At 40.5% G+C, this 16,223-nt stretch overlaps 2 protein-coding genes and 1 long non-coding RNA gene across 4 annotated transcripts; 1 reads left to right on the forward strand and 2 right to left on the reverse strand.

Annotated features, from left to right (window-relative positions):
* Positions 1-209: 209 nt before the first annotated feature.
* Positions 210-6,174, reverse strand: LOC143361597 (uncharacterized). Its single transcript, XM_076801135.1, has 4 exons — positions 5,747-6,174; positions 5,391-5,553; positions 4,517-4,785; positions 210-368 (listed from the first exon to the last, which is right to left on the reverse strand). Exons 2-4 carry the CDS (start codon positions 5,506-5,508, stop codon positions 258-260), a joined length of 498 nt encoding a protein of 165 aa, XP_076657250.1. The 5' UTR covers positions 5,509-5,553; positions 5,747-6,174; the 3' UTR covers positions 210-257.
* Positions 6,175-8,006: 1,832 nt separating this feature from the next.
* Positions 8,007-9,815, reverse strand: LOC143361889 (uncharacterized). Its single transcript, XR_013083547.1, has 3 exons — positions 9,372-9,815; positions 8,810-8,903; positions 8,007-8,437 (listed from the first exon to the last, which is right to left on the reverse strand). It is a non-coding gene; the product is annotated as an uncharacterized LOC143361889 (long non-coding RNA).
* Positions 9,816-12,760: 2,945 nt separating this feature from the next.
* Positions 12,761-15,811, forward strand: LOC143361302 (odorant receptor 13a-like). Of its 2 annotated transcripts, none has more exons than XM_076800586.1 (6): positions 12,761-13,056; positions 13,288-13,694; positions 14,700-14,799; positions 14,875-14,976; positions 15,365-15,520; positions 15,604-15,811. In XM_076800586.1, the coding sequence occupies exons 1-6, from the start codon at positions 12,763-12,765 to the stop codon at positions 15,709-15,711; spliced, it is 1,167 nt and encodes a 388-aa protein (XP_076656701.1). In that variant the 5' UTR covers positions 12,761-12,762; the 3' UTR covers positions 15,712-15,811. The 2 variants fall into 2 exon arrangements, with proteins under 2 accessions (XP_076656701.1, XP_076656702.1); XM_076800587.1 differs by having other exon boundaries at positions 14,902-14,976.
* Positions 15,812-16,223: the final 412 nt, after the last annotated feature.

A 16,223-nucleotide genomic window follows, 5' to 3' on the forward strand; every position in this document is an offset into this window, starting at 1 on the left:
CATATCTGGGATGCAGCGTCGCGATATTTTGTAGGTTTTATTTCCGAGAACATCTGGTGGTTTGCTCGCGCGGACAAAGGGAACTCGCTCCCAGGAAATCTTCAAAGATGGAGGGTGGTGCGTGCGTCCGCCCAGGACCTCTTCCTTCGTCTCCTCTAGCGTCAGGCTGTTGCTGCTGCTGCTGCTGCTCTTGCTGCTTCGTCCTCTTCCTCTCCCTCTTATCATTCTTCTTCCTCGGCTGCTTCGTTTACTTAGAACTAGTGACGTAGAATGTTTGTAAACAATGGCCAACCGCTGCCGCGAATCGGCGATCCGGGGAATCGGTGCTCGAATAAATTAGGGTCAGCAGATGCTCGGGGCGACGAGACCTGTGGAAGAGGAACATTTTTAGTCAGCATCCAAATACACAGTTGTCTTTTGGTTTTTAGTCAGATCAATCATCGAAAATTCAGAAAAACCACACGCTTCTCAATCCTAAATTTTAATATTGCTCCTCAATTGCTCAGCATCGGTAGAAATATGGAAAGTTTATTGATTTCGAGAAAGAAAATTTATCAGAGCCCCTGTTTCACTGGGAGTTAATTTCATCGTCCGCATTGAAATCGATCCCCGAAATTCGACTTTAATATTTATCCTTTGTTGACACTCTTACCACGAGATATAATGCGCAGAGTTTAACGTGGCCGCGCGCGCTTTAAGTGTAGTCAGAGTTTGTTTGTTGCACGCAATAATAACTGGATTTGGCTCTTTCACGGTTAGGGTAGCCGAAAATCTACATTCTCCCGGCCGTAGTCCCGAACGTAAATAAATGTACGACGTGGAACCACTTGTGACCTTTAACCCTTCCCGGATGACCGCTAACAGGGAGAGACTCCGACCGATTTGCATACCGGGTTCTACCAGAACCGGCGCGCGCAGTGGGCTGGATCCAATTTTTTTCATCCTCTCAAATGTTTACGAAAATATAAAAAACACTACCGATTTAAAGAGCTATGACAATTATTTTCCGAAGGGCTTCATACTTGTTTAAAGCAATGTTTACAGAAACACGAAAAAGCTAGAGAAGTATACTCGATTCTTTCGTATCGTGTGATACGTGCTTTTCAAAATATACAGGGTGAGTCTCGCAACACGACGACTTCAAACAACTCGTAAGTCATTTGTTGTATGAAAACAATTTCCAGACATATAATGCTGTAATCGGTTTTTGGTTACTGTGCTTTTTTATCGCAATACGAGGGTCACCTTCGATTATTTAAATGGAATGCCCAATATTTTTTCTCGAATTCGAATGAAGCAGCAAATTCCGTGTAAAAAAAGTATTACACCGAGTAGGGGAGCCGACTAGATCCGACGAAACGTGGAAATCGTTCTCGCGATTTTCTGACGGTTCTCGATCGAATCCGAGGATCGTGTCGACGAAACGGATTCGAGGATCGAGGATCGAGTTCGTGGACCGCGGCGTAGGCGCGTTTCGAAATCAAAACAGACCGGTTCGAGGGCAGGGAGCGAAGGGGTCCGAGGGACCTTGTTGCTCGATTGCTAAGGTACCGGAGTTACTGGGCCCGACCGACAATATGGCGTCCCGATCCCTTTAAAACGAGTTAATCCGTCCCGTCTGGCCGTCTGCCGATCGCCTGAGAACCAAGAAGATTCATTTTCCCTTTGTCCATTCTTTTTCACACCGTACCAAAAGGAGCACGGCTCAATAGGACAATAGCGGGCAGCGCGCGCGTTTACGACGTCCCTTCCGCACAGGTTCCGCGCGCTTCGCACGCACGCGCGCATATTCCGTGCCGTGCACACACATACACGCGCGCGCAAACACGGTTTTGCGCGCATTTGAATAATCGACGCCGCGTACACGCTGCGCTGTGCTGCGCTGTGTCGCGCTTTGCTGCGCCGGTCTGCGTCCGTGTCGTTGTTTGGCTGTGTCGTGCGCGTCCACCGAGACCGTACGAGACTAGGGGTGAAACGAAGAAAGAAGGGAAAGGAGACGTCAAAGCCACTCGACAAAAGTGACATATAAGCAAAGATTGTTGCATCTTCGAACTGGAAACGAGCCGGTGCTCGGGACAGATGTTCCGCTGCGCTGGTTTCTTGCGATCTGCCCGGCTAAGTATGTGCCGGCGCGAGAGACCTCGCGATCCACCAGGCGTTCCCTCAGGTTCCCTCCTTTTTCACCTCTAATCCGCCGGGTTCGTTAACCCGCCAAACTTTCCTCGTCGTGCCCTCCGCAAGGTTCACCGATCGCGCTACTCACACGACTCACCAAACTATTGTTCCGGTTAGCTTCGATGGCTCCCAATAGATATTAGAGGTACCCATCATTATTTGCAAAGAATTTGTTTCGCCTTTAGTCCTGTACCGATCATTGAAGAGGAAACACGTATTCTTCTACAATTTTCGGTAAAGCAGCCTGTGATCAAAATATTCTAAAAAGTATAATTTCTTTTTACAACACCCTGTAATAAAATGGCGGCGTCCGTACCTTCCGAGGATCATGTTCGTCATTGCAGACTTTTTCATTTTCATGCGGGATTTAAGGGGGCCGGCAGGCATTCGGCCTTGACTGGCACGCTATGTTACGCTGTGCCTTTTTATTAGTCATTTTACGTCTTAAATGAGTAAGTAATCAATTAAAAATGCATACCACCGTGTTTGTATATGTCTTTGCTACGTCTGTCCAGAGCCTTTTTTCGACACGAACACTAAATCTTTCGAAATTAAGAGAATCTCTCTGCAATATACGTATATGAACTTGCAAGGGTCAAAATCTTGACAAATTGACGCTTCAATATTGCAATGAGCAGTTTAAAAGTGGTCACTTGTGTTTCCTAAAAGTCCAATCTACGTCTGTCAAGAGCCCAAATTGCGAATTTCTACCTCATCGTGGAGTAATTTGTAATATTCGGCAGAGAACTCGCTTTCTGAAGCAAGTATGACGTCACAAGATGGCTGCCGCAGAGAGATTCTCTTAATTTCGAGAGATTTAGTGTTCGTATCGGAAAAAAGGCTCTGGACAGACGTAGCAAAGACATGTACAAACACGGTGGTATGCATTTTTAATTGATTACTTACTTATTTAAAACGTAAAATGTCTAGAAAAAAATGCACAGCGTAACATAGCGTGCCAGTCAAGGCCAAATGCCTGCCGGCCCCCTTAATGCAACGGTAACAACAAAGAAAATTTGCGATGTTTATGGAGAGCTAAGCTATAAACTTTGCTGCTGGTGATTATGATCTCTCTGACAGGCCTCCAAGTGGTCGACCAGTTGAATTTGATAATGACACCCTAAAGTCTCTAGTGGAAGCTGATCCAAAATTAAGTATACAAGAATTATCGAGAAGCTTTGGGTCCACATGTTCAACTATACATATGCTCTCTCTCGGCCGCTTCTGTTTGTTCGACCGCATAATTTCCGCGAAAACCGCTTTAATTTTCGACTGTCACACGAGCATAATCAAATCGCCTCGCGTTCCGCTCGACCGATTGGTTCCTGGAACGCGTGTCGAGGCGTCGTCGCTTGCCAATGAAAAGGAAAAACGCGTCGATTAATCGACGCTAACTGGCGAAGCGTACTCGACACGTTAACTGCGAAATCCGCGTACGCTCAGGCATTTTGCGCACGAGGGAATTGCGGGAAGAACCGATTCGCGTCGAACCGATTCGTCCCGGTTGCACGCGATCCTCGTTAAGCTTCACGGTGCGTACTAATAAAGTAGGTAAAAAGTTCAAAATCATGGCTCATTCAAAATGAACGAATCTTTGCCATGTCGCAAGATATGTTGATGGTTTGCATTCTTCGAGCACGTGTATAACTACGCTAATTTCACGAATTCGAACAAATCCCTTTGCACACATATTCTGCGACACTTCTGGTATTTTTTAAACGTATAAGTGTCGCAGAGACAAAAATAAATCGAATTCTAGTATTTTTTAAACGTATAATTCGACTTTCTGAAAATGGGACACCAGGTTGACTGCCATGTTACCCATATGCGACGGAATTATTTGTCCAGGTTTTAAAATGAATTTTTACGTTAGTATATTAATTGTACCTATCAGGACCTATAAAATGCAAGAATGTTGGAGGACTACTCAATATCATAGATTTAATTTCAATTTTCACCTGATTAACCCTCAACGCAGCAATGCCGCCATATAAGCGGCATGGCACTTTTACTTACTGGGTCCGATGCCGCGTATATGGCGGCAAAAATCAAATTTAAATCATCTTGTTATCCTATTACTCTGAATACATATTAGTAAATTTTCACTAAAATATACATATTTTCCTTTCTATACTTAATAGAAAAATATTGAGTACACAGTTTCTCTTCGTATGAAAAATAGTTTGGGAGGTAAACTTGAAATATTTCCGGACCGTTAAGGATTAAATAATTTACTTTGATTTTATGGAATTTCTGTGGTTTGGCAGTGAAAGGGTTAATCTCGCAATTTCCCAGCAATTTCGGACAAGATCTCTGTGATTACGAACTCATTGGAACTCACCGGAGAGGTCTCAGAAAATCGGGGGCCGTTGAGCACCCGACGACGATTCGGCGATACTAAACGAGGCGGAGTATGGACCAAAGTTGAAGCTGGCGCTCTGTGCGTTCGCTTGGCTGGCTTCTCCTCCTCCGAACGGTCCGTCAGTTCCAACAGATCCTGCGTTTGCCGAAGCTTGGGATCCTCCGAATCCATTGGATCCGGCAGAAGCCTGTGCTGTGGACTCAGATGAGCCACCGGCTGATGGATAGAATCCTGGCTGTGGCCCGAATCTGTACAATCAATAAACAAAAACTGTTATATGTGGACCACCTCAATTAATATTGATTAATACCGATACCTTAGCGATATCATGTATATATCAAAGTATTGGCAACATATCAATATTATAGATATTTATCGATAACAGTATCACGCCTCTACGTGTTCCCCAACATGCTCGGATGAACGAGGTTATAGGGTAAGGGACCTAATTACTGCGGGGTACCAATTCATGTGCGTATATTAATTATACTTCTCTTTCAAACATTATAAATATTAAAAAAGAGATATTAAATTTGTTCACTAAAATTAGTTAATATGGATGGTATATATCTCTTTTCCAATATTTACTACGCTTTAAAAATAAGTGTAAGTAATATACGCTCAGTATTTGGTACCCCCACAGTAACGGGGTCCCTTACCCTACTACCATTAACCAGTTAGCTGTTTTTGACGAGTATACTCGTCACGAAGAAATGGCAATATTTTGTGTCACGACGAGTCTACTCGTCAAAACAGCTATACGGTTAATTTTTGTGACGCAACTTAGGTACACATTTCTCAAAGAGGTCGCAAACGCTAACTGGTTAATCGCTGTTTGAAAAAAATATTTTACCCTTCTCCGCCGCATCCGAATTCGCCGCAACCCTCTGGCCTGTGATGGTGCTTATGGTGATGCCTATGGTTCTCAAAACGGCGTTCGTCGTCGAATTCTGGGAAAGGGGCAAAATCATCGCCAGGGAATCCGAATTGAGGGGATCGTTGCGCTCTCTTTACATCTGCGAACCGAAAGATACACTCGATAACGCGTGAACGTTAACGCCTAACTCGCACGGATCTCGTTGGATCGACAACCTCGAAAGGGTGGCCGATTACCGCGCCGGGTGATACACTGTTTTAGGGTTCAAAAACGGTCCATGCGAGTTAGACGTTTGGCGACTTGTTCGACCGATAAACAGGACGAGGACCGACCAGTTTCCACAGCTGCGATCAGCTGCTGTTGCAGCGGGTTCAGCGCCGAGGATCCATCGGCGAGCACTTCCGTCGGTTTCGCGTGACATGCGACGAAGAACACGCACAGCGAAGCTATCGAGAGGAACCGGCGCGACGTCATGTCGGCGTGATTAGTAGAAACGTTCCACCAAAGAGACGAAAACGCGAGTCGAAGAAAGTCGACGGTCCACGGTGTTTTTATACGACTAGGTCCCTTCACCGTCGAAATCGTTGGAAGACACCCGGCGGCGGGTTCGGAAGACGTCCGACAATTATTTATCATGGACACCCAACGAGTGGACGTCCTTACCGTCCAGGGACGATCGAAAGTGGTCCAAGAAAGCGTGCGCGGCTAAGCCTAAGGACGCTAATCGGAACGTCGATTTTGTGTTGTCGAACGTGTGCCCGATTCGGGGAATCGCTTGCCCAAGGGGGCCGGGGAACACAAAAATACACGCGTCCCCGCGAAATGTTGCGACGTCGCTTATGTTTTATTCATTTTATCCCGGGATTTCCGGCGTTACGATCCGAGAGTGTACTTTATTGGAGATTGCGCGATCATTTTTCTCTCGTATCGCTTCACGGAATTGTATATTCAAGCATTTCTTAAACTACAATCGAAATTTCGGTGCAATATTATTTTCTTCTCAAGAAAAACACGTCTAAAGTTTAGCTCCGGAGATTGCTAATAGTTTATAAGCTCCTTCTACAGAGTTTCTTCCAATTTTTACCTTGAACATTACGGGTACAACTTTTACGTATGCAACTATTCAGTCAAATAAACTACAATCGAAATTTCGGTCCAATATTATTTTCTTCTCAAGAAAAACACGTCTAAAGTTTAGTACCGGAGATCGCTAATAGTTTATAAGCTCCTTCTACAGAGTTTCTTCCAATTTTTACCTTGAACATTACGGGTACAACTTTTACGTATGCAACTATTCATTCAAATAAACTACAATCGAAATTTCGATCCAATATTATTTTCTTCTCAAGACAAACACGTTTAATCTACAGGGTTTCTTCCAATTATTAACTTGAACATTACGGATACAACTTTTACGTACGCAACTATTCAGTCAAATAAACTACAATCGAAATTTCGGTCCAATATTATTTTCTTCTCAAGAAAAACACGTTTAAAGTTTAGTACCGGAGATCGCTAATAGTTTATAAGCTCCATCTACAGAGTTTCTTCCAATTTTTACCTTGAACATTACGGGTACAACTTCTACGTATGCAACTATTCAGTCAAATAAACTACAATCGAAATTTCGGTCCAATATTATTTTCTTCTCAAGAAAAACACGTTTAATCTACAGAGTTTCTTCCAATTTTTACCTTGAACATTACAGGTACAACTTTTACGTATGCAACTATTCAGTCAAATAAACTACAATCGAAATTTCGGTCCAATATTATTTTCTTCTCAAAAAAAAAAACACGTTTAAAGTTTAGTACCGGAGATCGCTAATAGTTTATAAGCTCCATCTACAGAGTTTCTTCCAATTTTTACCTTGAACATTACGGGTACAACTTTTACGTATGCAACTATTCATTCAAATAAACTACAATCGAAATTTCGATCCAATATTATTTTCTTCTCAAGACAAACACGTTTAATCTACAGGGTTTCTTCCAATTATTAACTTGAACATTACGGATACAACTTTTACGTACGCAACTATTCAGTCAAATAAACTACAATCGAAATTTCGGTCCAATATTACTTTCTTCTCAAGAAAAACACGTTTAAAGTTTAGTACCGGAGATCGCTAATAGTTTATAAGCTCCATCTACAGAGTTTCTTCCAATTTTTACCTTGAACATTACGGATACAACTTTTACGTATGCAACTATTCATTCAAATAAACTACAATCGAAATTTCGGTCCAATATTATTTTCTTCTAAAAAAAAACACGTTTAAAGTTTAGTACCGGAGATCGCTAATAGTTTATAAGCTCCATCTACAGAGTTTCTTCCAATTTTTACCTTGAACATTACGGATACAACTTTTACGTATGCAACTATTTATTCAACTAAACAGAATTTCAAAAATGACTTTTTTGACGTTCGCAAACCGAATTGTCCAATTTCAGTGGAAGAACGAGTGCGATTATAATACACATGTGACGTAAATATGCTAATAGTTGGGCTACAAAGTTATGGAAAATATTTTTGAATTTTGTATTTCATAGTTTGCTGGAAATGTTTCGTACATGATAAATGAAGAACATCTTACTCATCTTACGCATTTTATCAATAACATACGCAACAAAATTGTGCTGGTAAAATATTATACAAATACAGATTACACATACATTTTGTAAGAACAATACGCTATTACCTTTAAAGTCGAAGTCTCGAAGATTTCATGAATAAAATGATATTACTCGTGCAATGATTTTTATCTATCGATTTCACATCGAAATAATGGATTTTCTAAACAATTTCAGTCTTGTATCTCTCCAGCATGACGATAGCAGACAGAGGAGTCCTTGTACAATAATTAACTTATCGGCTTAAATCGGTTATAAAAATTGATCATTTCCATTTGTTAACAATCCAGTCCAGTCAGAAAGTGTGGGTGGTGACGATGCAGACTGCCATGCGTGGAGGCCGAAGATTTAGCGATGGCTATGTTGACCAAACGCGTTTGCAAGCTGAAACTGCAAGGTGAATGATTAAAGAAAAACCCCATTTTGGAGCCTTGTACTATAATATCGTGTCAGACATGTCACGTCGAACAGAATCTATCAAATATGTATTAATTTCTTTTAATCTGAAATGAAATTCTACTTCGTTGTTACCGGAATATAGCCATGGAAAAATACACAAGCATACGATAAACACAAATATTTTTCTTCTAGGAAATTATAAACGACAAAGAAAATAATCACTGTAACCGTAAAATAAATCGCAGCACAAGAGATCAAGAAAAGAAACAAATGTTTACGTGGCTACTGTATTTTGCGAACAATGCGGACAATTTTCATTTTCTATAAAAATGCACAGTCTATTCATGAATTTTTGCGACTTACCTGCTGCTGTGCGCCTTATTTTTGCAATGAGACACGTGCCGTTTGTCTTTTTTGAAATCGTCCTTAACCATTATGTCTTCCTCGGGTTTCATATCTATGGAGAAATGAAATTATGTGTTATTATTTCAACGCTCACACATGGACACGAGAATATAACCAGCGATCGATAAAATTCGATAGGAGAAATAATTGAAATACTGTTTTTAGCGATTGTGATTTTGAAGTTTAAATAAAATGGTATTTTGAACAAGAAGTGAAATTTTGGAGAACAAAATATTTTCGTTTCGACAATTTAAAACGACATGGTTTGAATATAACATCATAAGCAGTGTTTCAAATATTTCTTGACAATAAAAATGAACAAAAGAGAGCATTTATCACGAATAAATTGTTTTATGTAGAATGAATAATACAAATTTCGAATAAATACTATTTCCTCACAAATAATTTTATTTTCAAAAGTAAACACGATTTTATAAAATAGATTGTTCACTGGTTGAGATAATATTTTACCCAGTTCTGAACAGACAAATTCTGTACATTTCATATGATCTTTACTTACTTGTTAACGTTGCTGGTTCGTTTCCTGAGGGACGTGACACGACGAGGGTCACTGCGATTGCAAGAAGGAGGAAAAGGACGATGGACTTCATTCTGGCAGGGAGTTTAGTGCACGACTGAATAAATCATGGCTTTCCACCTCGGTTATATTTCCCAGTATTGGGATTTTCCAAGGAATTTATGGTTTCCGAGTTCGGGTTTGTTTATTGTGGGTCGTCTTGACCTGCGAATGGTTCGGAGCGTACCCATTGTCGGTCCTAGAACTTCGGAAGACCGTTCGGTGGCAATAAAATGGAGCTGTACGCGGAGACAATGATCAGTCAAGAATAGCAGCCCTTGGAATTACCGTTTTCCTTAAGTAAGTGCCTAACGTGGACGAAACGATCGGAAACATGCAGAATAAACTGCCCGCATAGACGTTTAATATTTTCGAAATTTTGTGTAAGGAGAATCGTGCAACGAATTTACATGTCCTGCTATGAACTCGTGTCCCAGTACATGCATGCAATTTTCTAGATTGCTCGCATTTCGAAATTACCATTCCAGAACAGGTCTATTATGCAGTCGTTTCGTGTATCAAATAATACAAATGTTCGACTTCAATCTGCATTGCAGATTGAAAAGATCATAAGTTTGCACCACAGACGAAGTTGCCTGTGTCTGTACACATACACAGATTAGTACAAACATGGTGTCTTATGGGCTTTTCTGTCTAGGACTCGGAGGGCTCCAATAGCCGCCGTACCATTTCGGGGTCGCGCCCAATGTTACCGACAGTTCGCGGATTGAGGCGTATTAGCAAGAACTGAATATTCTGTATACTTCATTTTTACTACGGATGCTTAAACCTGGCAACGCAGTAAAATTTCGCTTCCTCAGACATATATCTTGTGTGTTGCAGCACAGACGATGTATAGGAGTAGACAAATCATGTATTTTTTTGTCTCACGTCTGCGGGGCTCTGGAGCCCCCTTACCATTTCTGTGTCACATCCTACCATATCGGTCGGAACTAATATTGTGGAACTAATATTGTGGAACTATTATTGTGGATCTAATATTGTGGAACTAATATCAGAGACGAGATGTAGGAGTAGGCCAGTCCAGTCATCTTATCCTGTTTCAACAACCAACTGGAGAATTACAATAGATTACAGCATACATAACATAACTCCCAATAATCATGCATAAAAGTTACTTTGACTTGCTCAAGATATGCTTTAAAAGTTACCTTGTATCTAAAGTACTATTAGCCATTTTTACTAAAAATAAATTACGCGATTGCCAAGGTTGTGCTCGACAGTATCGATCACTGTGCGTTTGCGTTATCTTGGATTTTTATTTCGTCAACTGCGCGTAAAATAATGGCTTGCTCTTTAGCGGAGTGGAGAATCGACTTTTCCTGGAATAACATTTTATGGAAGTGGGATTGGTTTGATTGATTTCAATCCGCGTATGGATGCACGGATTTAGCAGTGTTTTTACTAACACTAAGCATTAGCATTGTCGCTTGACTTGCGTGATTAGGAAAGTGGTACGGCGGTTAGACCGAGGCAGTACCTAACAAAAGTAGTTTGGAATTCGTGAGAACAAGAATGCCAGGTGAAAAGAACGTTTCCAATCGATCGCAGCGCATGATTATGCGTTTATATTTTTCCCAGTTACAAAAAGATTTGTAATTGTAGTTTCAATGGTCACAATAGCTTACGAATTCACCCTTCGTCGCTGCCAACATGTAATTATTATGAAATTTGCAACCGAGCTTTTTCCCGGAGAATCCACTGCGATATCATTTTAGCTAACTTTTATTTTTGTATTTTAGCTAACACGGTTAGGTATATCGGTGTGAGACGAGAAGACCACTACTAATCCAATAACAAAACTTCTTTATTTTTCATTACTTTTTTCCATGGGACTTTCACCAACATGGTCGTGAAGCTCGAGAGGAGTGTAAACATAACACGGCTCGGGTATGTCTCCTGAACGATGTACGACGCTGGCTAGACCCGTGTTGCTGACATATATCGAGAATTCACTGTAATTCGGAACATGTAGTAGCTTTAGTAATTAACTGGTACTTTGTTAAAATCAGAGCCAAACCGCGATCCAGAGCGTATACAGATCGGAATGGTACAATCAAGAGTTGAAATTGCAAAAGACTGTTTTGCAAATGATGACGCCTCAGAGGTCGGTAACCATTAGCATCAAATGTATGATCTCATCACTTTCCTTGAAGTACTATTGCTCGGTAGGATTCTAGATATATACCCGCATCACAGATTCTCAGTGTGTTCGTTGCAGTATTCTCTACCATTCCTTTGGTTTTTCAGTATGCCTCGAACGTGATCTCTGCCTTCACTGCTATGCGTGCTGTAATGGAAGAATCAGGTGGTTCAGTATCATCGATGATATCTACTAATATTACGTGTTGCGACAATTAAGATATAACACTTGTAAATCTACACGTGTAGAACAAACAGCATATTAGTCACTTTGAAATGTTTAGATTTTTCTGTTTAGGTAACAGAATCGACTACGAAAATCGTTTTAGTACGTAGGGCCCATTTTTATGACCTTCGATGACCTTCGCTTGACTATTTCTCAGCAGCAAATTAATTCTAGAGTGTGAAACGATAGCCCATAGTTCACGCGATTATTTGTATCGTTGCACCGAAGTTGCAAAAGACAGACAGTGAATTAATCGATGTGTTTAAAATTAACTACAAAATTGTATAATAGGAGCGAGTGTTCGGTTTCTAATAAATTGGATTTTCATGCTTATTCTAATTGCTCAGAACATCGATTTTTAATATCGTATTTCAAGATCATTAAATATGTTTTTGTCGTCGGAAGATTAATCATAACGCACAAACCTATGAGTATGAAGTATGAATTTTTAGTCACGGAATTACGCGAAACGTAATTTGAATTGCGGCAAGGTCCGCTAGATTTATGCTACAGTTACCAATTACAACCACTGTGTTCGAGTTCAGACTAAATAAAAAAAGTATTTACGTTCTGTTGGGGTAGCAACTTAGAATTACAAAAAATAGTATGGTACGAGACTCCTCACAGTCTAACAAAAAAACTAGACTCATAACCTATCATTATAGTAACCACATATTTATGCGCCCATCTGCGTTCACCACGCGTGGGTGAATTACTTCCGCGAGCGGTCGTGTATACTTTCATAGAGAGATGAGTGAATTATTAATTCTTATCTCCGCCAACAGATACGAAGGAAAGCTTTTTCCTCAGTGTCTGTTCGCTGTGCACTGAACCAAGCAAAAGTTTACGTTACCGCAGTATTAACGTGGTTTCTCGGAGAAATTCGATTACAGTGCGTTTCCGTGATTCGAGATATTCAATTTGATCCGTTTGGCCGGTGCTACAATGTTCGAAAACGTGATGCCAGAGAAGGCAATGGCCTTCGTTCGACTTAGCGTAGGTTTGACCTGCGGCTGGCCACTGCCATCGGTGGCTACGAAAGCTCAGGTCTTGTGTTACAGAATTTTGAAAGTGTTAGGTGCTGTTAGCGCGGTTGGATTATTCTTGCCAGTATTGTACGCAGCGATCCTTCACTTTGGCGACGCAACCAATTTCTCGAAGGCGACCGTCATGGCATTAGCTTGTGCCCAAGTTCTAACGCATACATTAATTACCGGCATTCAACACGATCGCTGTCAGGTAAGGAATACGACGTTCATTTTACGGTGTGCCTTGAAGACGAGCATATCAGGTAATCGTAATTCCCATGATATTTGCTTGTGTAATGAACGATGAAAGTTTCGGGGTGAATCAAAGAATCCGATGTATGTCTCCTATCCGATATATGTGCCTCGCCAGACCCGTGTTGTGGACATTTATCGAGTAACCATTGTATTTGACATGTAATGTAACTTCGTCGACGTGTTACAGCGTTTGATTGAGAACGTAACAGCTTCCTTAAAGATCGCAAAGTCCTACGAGAGGGACGTCTATCAACGATACGTCGACACGTACTGCAGGTTTTACGGGTTGACCGTGATGTGGTATTACGTATCTCCAGTCGTCGTCGTTTTCGGAAGTGCTTTACTACCTCAGCCGTTCCCAGCGGTCTCAGAGTATCCATTCCGCGTCGACTACGAACCCGTGAAGACTATAATCATTGTGCACCAAACCTTTGTCGGCTTCCAATGCTCCGCAGCGGTCTGCGTGAACATGTTCGCAGCAATGTTACTTCTGTACACCGCAGCGAGGTACGAGATACTGATGATAGATCTGAGGGAGTCTACCAGCATCGATGCTTTGGCCATGTGCGTGAAAAAGTATTATTCGGTGACCAGGTAAGGCTGGGTCAAAGAATTTTGTACAGTCACAACAGTGTCGCTATTCCTTCGCGCTTCCGCCATGTCCCGGTCACGTGACGCGTTTCATCTTTGTGGTGCACGTGACACAATGTCACGAGTCTCATCCGGTACTGGAAGAGGACTGCATTCCCCTCAATTCGAGTCAACTCCCCTGATCTGGCGACACTGAATCCTAATAATGTTAATGAATTAAAGATGTAAATGGAAGAACGCAGCAAGGTCAAAAGTAATCGTGCATTCAAGATTTACAACTAGATTGCGGATCTTTATGCAAAATACAACATTTCCTAATTTGTAAATGAAATATTAGTATTTCAATAATTTTAGTAACTCGAAAATGACATAACCATATTCCTAAACTTTTCTAACGTCATTACAGTTTCACGTTGCAACCTGTCATGTTTGCAATAGACGCATAAAATCCGCAGTCTACTTATGATGCAGAACGTTTAAGTGATTTTTTGAATTGTGATCATAAATGTTTTGCTCACGATGAAATTTCTACGATTAGAATTATAACTTAACCCTTAGCACTCGAATGGCGACTGTAAGGCGCCACTAAAAATTCCAGTATCATTATTCAAAATATTTTTTACATTATTAAATTTGCTTGTATTTAATAAATTACTAAACTTTTCAGTACTGTACGAGAAAATTGCACCATTTTCGTATGTACAGCAAGAAAAAATATATGTAGAAGGGAAATATTCTAGGTCGGAAGAAATGTTTCGTTTTAGAGTTAAAATGGCTTCGAGTGCAAAGGGTTAACATGAAAATTCACCAAATTGTCGCCATATTCCTAAACTGGGTATTAAAAAAAAATGCTCCGGTGGCTGTGTCATCGACAGTATATTTTCAAATCTATCACACTCGAAGCGATAGCCGTTTTCAACATCCTCTTAATTTCGTTAGAGATAAGTTTCTTTTCTTTAAAGATCTCGAGGCGTATAACTATCACGAGATTGTGTCGGTTTCATTTAGATTTGCAAAGGATGTCACCGATGCTACTCAGTACATAGTTTGGTTCACGATAATGATTAGCAGTGGAATTCTTGTACTTTGTGGTCTGAATATTATAGGAGTGAGTACTTGAAACAACTATGACACGATTCAGTAGTGCAATGAATGCCAGCGTAAATGGTATTTTCGTAAATAGCGGCAACCCTTCATTGTAAAACTGCAGTTTATGTTCTTGGCTTGGATCGCATTGATGGGAGTTCTCATGTGCGCTTTGCCAGCTGACGCTTTGATAAATGCGGTAAGTTTTGAATTTCAAACGAATTCGTTGATATGAAAGTTCATTTAAGAGTTTCTCGTTTGTCAAAGTTAATTTACTTCTTTTATTCGTTCCTGCATGCGATTCGACATACACGCGTACGTCTACAGAACCTCATTGTCTATTAAATTAAAATTTCGAGTTTCATTAATACACTTTCAAAATTTCAAGTTAATTTTTATATTCCTCGCCTTAAAACTTCGATTTTTGACATTTTCTCGTCAAGACGTACAAGATTGTATAGTAAAGAAATGAAAAATTTTTGGGTTTCCAAGCTGAAGTTTCATCCCGTGCGATATTACCGGCTTGAGAGATTAATTTACTTCTTTCATTTGTTTCTGCATCGGTTTCATCTACTCGTCGCAATTAGAGTACAAACGCTGTTCGAAGTGCATACGAATCTACATGGTACAATCAAGTACTGGGTGTGCAAAAGACTGTGCTTCGCATTTTGGTACCTCAGAAGCCTATTGTCATCAGTTTTAAGTGCTTCATCCCTGTACTTTCCTTGGAATATTACTGCTCTGTATGTGTTCAATTTATATTCAAACTCATCCTGTATGCATCCACTGTCGTTGTAATATTTAAATATTAATTATGCTGTTTCAGTACATTTCGAACTCCGTCTCGTTATTCACTGCTCTGCGAATGGTGCTTGGCGAACATGCAGATTTTCTGTCATCCAAATCATCTAATAGTTCATGTTGCATTGATTAAATACACGTAGTTTAGAAGACATGTTATCATATACTAACGTATTTGAGGGTTTAGATTCTGGAATAAAGATATCGTTGCGTTACACATTCAGTTTTCTCGTTTTCTCACGCCTGCCCCTTGCAACGGCCTCCTAAATATTGTTGTACGATTTCGTTTCATTGTTTTGTAAAACAAAAACGTGGAATAAATTTGGTTATGTAGTGTCCCGCATGGTGCACCTTACATTATTGTAAATTTGACAGTACATCGTTCATTAAATTGTAACTTAATTTGATTGCCGGTCATATTTCCGTCAATCAATATCCGTCAATCGAATACAAAGATCTACAAATTCATACTGTTCTATTAGGGTTATCAAATATGACAGTACCTACAATTAACGAATCTATCTCTGTATTCGCAAGAGTACCCTCAATTAATGGAGTAATACTAAATGTTAACGACCTTTCAAATCTCGTGAAACCTTTAGATGAAATAACCAAAGAAGCTCATCTAATAGCTTCCCAAGTTCG

Source organism: Halictus rubicundus, chromosome 15 (assembly GCF_050948215.1).
Source record: "Halictus rubicundus isolate RS-2024b chromosome 15, iyHalRubi1_principal, whole genome shotgun sequence".
NCBI classification, from domain to species: Eukaryota; Metazoa; Arthropoda; class Insecta; order Hymenoptera; family Halictidae; genus Halictus; species Halictus rubicundus.

Coding starts and splice junctions, on each gene's coding strand:
- LOC143361597 (XM_076801135.1), bottom strand. CDS start 5,508: ATGATTTTGCCCCTTTCCCAGAATTCGACGACGAACGCCGTTTTGAGA. Junction 4,786..5,390: donor TTCGGATGCGGCGGAGAAGG/GTAAAATATTTT, acceptor TTGATTGTACAG/ATTCGGGCCACAGCCAGGAT. Junction 369..4,516: donor GATTTTCTGAGACCTCTCCG/GTGAGTTCCAAT, acceptor CCTCTTCCACAG/GTCTCGTCGCCCCGAGCATC.
- LOC143361302 (XM_076800586.1), top strand. CDS start 12,763: ATGTTCGAAAACGTGATGCCAGAGAAGGCAATGGCCTTCGTTCGACTT. Junction 13,695..14,699: donor AAGTATTATTCGGTGACCAG/GTAAGGCTGGGT, acceptor GGTTTCATTTAG/ATTTGCAAAGGATGTCACCG. Junction 14,977..15,364: donor CTGACGCTTTGATAAATGCG/GTAAGTTTTGAA, acceptor CGTCGCAATTAG/AGTACAAACGCTGTTCGAAG.